Source organism: Epinephelus fuscoguttatus, linkage group LG11 (assembly GCF_011397635.1).
Source record: "Epinephelus fuscoguttatus linkage group LG11, E.fuscoguttatus.final_Chr_v1".
Taxonomy (NCBI): Eukaryota; Metazoa; Chordata; class Actinopteri; order Perciformes; family Serranidae; genus Epinephelus; species Epinephelus fuscoguttatus.
The window spans coordinates 15,004,972-15,010,971 of record NC_064762.1 but is presented as its reverse complement, the minus strand read 5'-3'; the positions used below and the strand labels follow the sequence as shown (position 1 = coordinate 15,010,971).

General features: G+C 43.8%; 1 protein-coding gene across 6 annotated transcripts in view; it reads right to left on the bottom strand.

Annotated features, from left to right (window-relative positions):
- Nucleotides 1-508: 508 nt before the first annotated feature.
- Nucleotides 509-6,000, bottom strand: part of esrrgb (estrogen-related receptor gamma b) — a 208,110-nt gene continuing 202,618 nt past the window's right edge. For all 6 annotated transcript variants that reach the window (XM_049589434.1, XM_049589435.1, XM_049589437.1 and 3 more), the window contains one exon: nucleotides 509-1,135. In XM_049589434.1, coding sequence (XP_049445391.1) covers nucleotides 891-1,135 — 245 coding nt within the window. In that variant the 3' untranslated portion in view covers nucleotides 509-890. The remainder of the gene's footprint in view (nucleotides 1,136-6,000) is intronic.

The following is a 6,000-nucleotide window of genomic DNA, read 5'->3' as shown; positions in this document are numbered from 1 at the left end:
GGATGTAGCTTATCATGTGTATTTTCACAGTTTGTTTAGTTGCCAATATTTAGAGAGAAGTGAAGAGTGAGGAGGGAGTTTAGTGTCTACATGCAAAAACCACTGACTGACTGACATTAGAAGCTACCAGACAGAGCGTGCTAGCATGATACCCATTATTGCCACGTTATTCATAGATGCTTAGTGCAAACTCTTTGTGAACTATGATCACCAGCCAACCATTGTCCTTCTGTGAGCACCAAGTTGACTAAAACCGCTGAGTCAATGAAGCTACTACGAGGTAAATATATTACGAGGAAATTGAGAATCTTACAGACCCGTGGCGGGTGCCGCTTTCTTTGATGACGAATATAAGAATATGTCTAACAATTCTCCCCCCCGCCCAGTGCAATTTCACACAATATACAGTACACATATTATATGTAGACCAGTTAGAGACTATTGCTTTAACAACTGAGATTGGAAAATATGAAAGAAAGAAACACATAGTGTGGCTACGTAGCCGTACGGTTCTTTAGGACATTTATATTAACACACTTCCATTTTGAGATGAAAATAAGATAAGAAACAAATTCACAGAAGCTTCAGGTGATATAGAGCAATGGGCCTCTGGTTATAACAAGACCTCGGTTGCCTGATTTCTGTACACAACATCTTTATATACATCATCGTGATCCCGTGTCAATCAGGTTGATATTCACCCTTTTTAAAACCGTTTCAAGTCCCTTTTTTTCTTTTATGTTTATTACCATTTAAAAGTGTTAAAATGACTCAGTAGTCCAAGCTTCATCCTTTTCACTGTCTATTGGCACACCACCTTTATTTTTTACGGGCTGTCCCTCGCCTCCCATTGGGTGATGCAGCTGTCTGTCAAACATCTGGCCCAGGTGTCAAGCCTTGGCCTCCAGCATCTCCAGGAATAGTTTGTGCATGGGGACTTTGCCCTGCATTTTGATGCTGTAGAAGTGCTGAACGGCCTTGGTGGCGGTCTGACGGAGCAGAGGCAGGGTCATTAGCAGCTTGCCTGCCCGTCGAGGGTCCTCGGGATGCTGGGAGCCCTCAAAGTCCTGCAGGGCCTCGTGGAGAGAATCCTGGAGCCTTTGGACGGCCTCGATATTCTCTATGTGCATGGAGTCTGGAGCAAGAGGGGAGGTGGGGAGGGATGGAAGGAAGGAAGAAAAAATCTTTATTATTCATATTATACGGCTACGTATTAAATGAAAAACATATTAAATGAAAAGCAAACACTTTCTATTGATCTGCAGTATGACATTTGCAACAGTAACTTGAGCTCTATCCCCGTGTCCTAATTCTTGTTGGGACAGTGCAGCAGAGAGAAGTGTCAGGGGTACATGGCCTTCCAAACGAAGGAGGTAAGCTCCAAACTGAGTGTTATGAGAAATAATCAGCAAGATGGCTGCACAAGCAACAAAAGAAACTCACAAATGTGTTCTTTGTAAATAAAGATTAAAAATTACGATAACCATCGCATCATTGTAGTTGATGCTGATGTCTCGGTAGCTAACTAATATTGTTTTTGCCAACACATTCTCACTTCCAACTCGTCAAATACTGATGCTTGGTTACGTCAAACTATGATGTGCTAGGTGCCCCTCAAGCATCAGTTTTGGACGCTCAGGGACAGAGTGTCGATTCAATGCTTGTTACATGCATTGTGTCTTTTCAAACTAAGCTTACTATGTTGGTAAAACACTTCATTTTTAGGTTGATGTCCTTAGGTTTAGGCAACAAGTGCACATGATTTAGAAAAAACACAATGGTTTGGCTTAAAATTTACACAGGAAGAGAACAGCAGGCTCCCAGGTGAAAGTCCGGAGTTTCTTTGACCCATCCACCTCCCATCTCGCCATCCCCATATGAACTTTGCCGCACTTCTTATTACTGTAGTTGCCAGTGCTTATCATACCACCGCAAAGGATGCCTTTCTGGATCCGTGTGCGACACTGACGTCCACTGACAAAGCGACAATATTTGACGATTTGGGGTAATGCCCACTGCCTCTAAAAACTGACATGCCCGGTGCATCTCAAAATGCCATTAAAGGAGCCTGTGTGTCGGTCTCTGACGTTGAGTTGTTAGGCTTTGAAGAAACGTATTTTGGCTTAAAATAAGGATGTTTGTTTATAACGTAATGTAACATCACATACGTAGAGGGACTGCACTAGTCTCCCGACCACTCAAATCACTTTTCCACTACATGTCACATTCACCAATTCACACACATGTTCACACACAGGTGGCCAAGGCTACCATACAAGGTACCACCTGTTACTCCATTCACACGCACTCACTTACCATAGAACAACCATCGGGTACAATCTGGGTTCAGTATCTTGCCCAAGGAACTTTACCATGCAGGGTAGAGGGGGAACAAACCGCCGATCTGCTGATTAGTGGATGGCCTTCTTTACCTTTGAGTCACAGCCGCCCCAATGCCATAAGACATACTAGCGTAGTATGCTACACATACTAGCACACTATGTGGTTATTAAAATGACATGACTGACTTTTGGTTTGACAAAGTAAACAAACAGTGGTCTAGTGGGTGAAAGTCCAGAGTTTGCTTGACCATCCACTTCCCCTCAGACCCAGCCTATGTGGACTTTCCTGCCGTTTATACTGTGGCAGTTGCTCGGAGTGTCAAAAAATACTGCTGCCTGGTGCATCTCATACTAAAGGGTACCTCTGTGCATTGGTATCTGAAGCTGAGGGCCATGTAGCAAGCGTCGAAGCCTAAGGAATGGTTTGCTGTTGCTCTAAAATAGGTCAAAGGTGTGCGAAGCGTTGCAAAAATAGAGCCAGGTTGAGTGGATTTTCAAGCAAGAAAAATGTTGCTAAGCCTGTTTGCTGACGCATCTTCACTGGGAAAAACTGAAACAATCTGATATTTGCTCATTTGCTCTCTTGCATTGGGTCCAGTTAAGAAGACTTGTAACTGTATTGTGAGGGGTAAAGGGGCACTTGAAAGAGAGAGGTAGGGTTAAAAAACAGAAATGTGATCGGGCCTTGGTGTTTCGCAGCAGCATCGGTTTTAAATTCTGCAGCCTGTCTTTGCAAACATGCAATTTTGGAGAGAGGTTTTCTCTTGGTAGTAGTTAATGACGCTCCTTAAATAAATGCCTATGCGTGGCCAGGACTCTAGGGAGAGAGCGGGAGAAGGTACTGTAGGTCCGTATAAATATACGGTGGGACAGGAAAAAGATTCATTTCTTTTGGTATCATGGACCACATACATCCCCCTGCTAATGAATTCAGATGGCTGCATTACTAGGATATCGTTCAGCTGAATGATGGCGGCAGATGGCCTTCATTTCCATAAGAAAGAGTAGTTGGCCCCCTTATGTATAGGCTCTAAAATAAAACCAGTTGAGACTTATTAAAAACTGCTCTCTATGTATAAGTCTACAAGTCAGGGGGAAAAAAACAGGCTTGTCCTCCAAAGGACAAGCTGACAGAGAGCGTTTTAATGGACAAGCAGTGGTTTGCTTTCAGCCAATTTCACTGCACAGACTCAGTGTCGGGTCTAATCTGTGTATGCATCATATCCACAATTCATTAACTGATAGATACAACTGTGTGCGACAAAATGCGAATTCAATTCAGTATTATAATTGAATCGAAACAATTCATCTTTGGTATATCTAACAGAATAGGAGCCACTCGTCTCACCGTAAACACGCTGCATTACTGAGGCTGAACCAAACGTGGCTGCTGATTGAAGTGTGTGAGTGAATTAGATCAGCTCTGCTATGTGTCATGAAAGTTGTGGAGTGAAGTAAGGCCATGTATAAACATGTAAATGAGGCAGAAAAAAGGAAAGTACAAGGCTAATTATGTTCCTAACTGACTGATTAAGTCTCTTTTACCAGTCGCCTTCTGTGTAAATTGCGTTTCTATCTTGGGAAATTAACTAGGCTATGTGGACCGCACATGTGTTCCAGCTCTCTTCATTTGAAACCTTCATGTTAATACTGATCTGATCCTCGTTTGGCTGTGCGAGCATATGTGTGTGTGTGAAGCGGAGAGAAGAGGGGAGAGGGAGAGAGAGAATATGTTTTCAAATGTGTGTCAGTGTGTGTAAATGCACAGGGAGGGCGTTTTTTTTTTTTTTTTTTTTTAAATGGTGTGTGTGTGTTGAAGGAGGTTAGGGGCGGAATGCAAAACTAACTTTGAAGAAACAATTTCCATGTAATCCGTCAGCAGCCTGGCGTCAATCCCGTCGATACTCCGCTAATTACAAAATCAATGGCCATGAATTTCCACAGCTGTCACACCCACAGGACCCCTGGAGCCGAAGCTCTCCGAGACTGTGTTCAAACGAGCCGAAGCTGCCCTTTCGCCCTCCCTGAGCCTCCCTCTCAACCCCTGCCTTCCTCTCTCACACTTCTCCCTTACCTTTACATCCCTGTCTTTCCATCAATGCCCCCCCCTCCTCCCCTTCCCTCCAGCTCTCCCCTCCCATTTATCCTCCCCTCTTTCTCCCATGGAGAGTTTGTCATCAGAAGACTAAAGCTCTGGGCTCAGCATTTTTCATTTTTCAGTCAGGCAGGAGAAAAGACTCCTAACAGGCATTGATTAGTGGGGGACAGGCCCGGCCTCATGAAAAGCAAACTGTCGATACGGGCGCAGCATCTTCACATTGGAACAAACGAGGCCCGTCGCTCCCCAACGCTCATTCCACTCCACTTAACACATTTTATTGACAGCCCCTGTTTTCCTAATGAAATGCTAAATATATCTCCCTCGGCTGTGGCGTGCTGGCAGCCACTGTTATGGAGATGGAGAGAATGAGAGCGCAATGTGACAGTCTCACACACACACACACACACACACACACACACACACGTATGGGCGCACAAATTAAAATATAGATGCGCACACACTCTCACACACATAGGCAGCGTTGAATTAAACAACCGTGCTCCTGACCTTTATGTCCCCTCTTATCAGGTTGCCTTCAGCGTGGAAGTGATTGGCTCGCCAGATACAGACGATCACTTGACATTTTTTTGTTTTATTTCTTTGTTTGCTTTAATTACATGCCAACTATCAAGATTTATTTAAGATTTGACATAGAGATGCACCTTCATGTCAAGCTCATGATGCTTTTATGTATGTAGAGCAAAATAAAGAATACTCAGCCATCTGACTGTAATTTACAATAAAAATACAAGTTAATGGTACATTTTAAAAGTAAAGTGCCTAAACCACAAGTGAGTTAATTGACACATTCTGTTGCAGAGTGTAAACTGTATCTTATGTATCCTTTAATTTCCACTTACAGTAAAAGCTGGGGGTTAATTTTGGCTTCACTGGGCAAAAATCCCACAATAACCTATTGTATCATATTGTAATTCAAGTGGTCTGAGAGAACACTAGACTTCTGCACCTCCTCTTGGCTCTGTTTTCAGGCTTTAGAAAATCTAGGCCGTGACGGGAGACTTTAGCCAATCATAGGTCGTTTCAGAGAGAGGGCATACCTAATGGCTGTTGTACAAATGCAGATGCGTTTGCATGTCCCTTTGGTAAAAGCCTAATTCAATGGCGGTGAGTCCTGCAGAGAAGGTTGCTAATCCAGCACTGGCCGCCTACACTGCAAAGCAACCCCAAAACAGTAAGACAGACTTATCACAGAGAGAGTCTAAACAAAAGAAAATAAAAACAATACGCGTCAATATCGGCAAAGCATTTCTGAGATTGAGAGAAAACGCTGCTAATAGTTTAGCCCTCTGCTAACCAAAGCTAAAGGCTCACGGCTGCAGCTTCAAGTTCAAGTTTACGTAGCTCACGTAAGCAAGAGCCTCAAATCACAGTATGTCCACCGCCTCACTCCCCGTCACTACAGACATCTTACTATGGAGGAGAGTGAGCAGCAGCAGTTTCTAATCCAGCCAGCACAAACCCCAGCTCCAGGAGACCAGACGGCCCAGACTCCCTGCAAGATCAGCAAACTTTCTGTTGCTGCCATTACACAAGTCA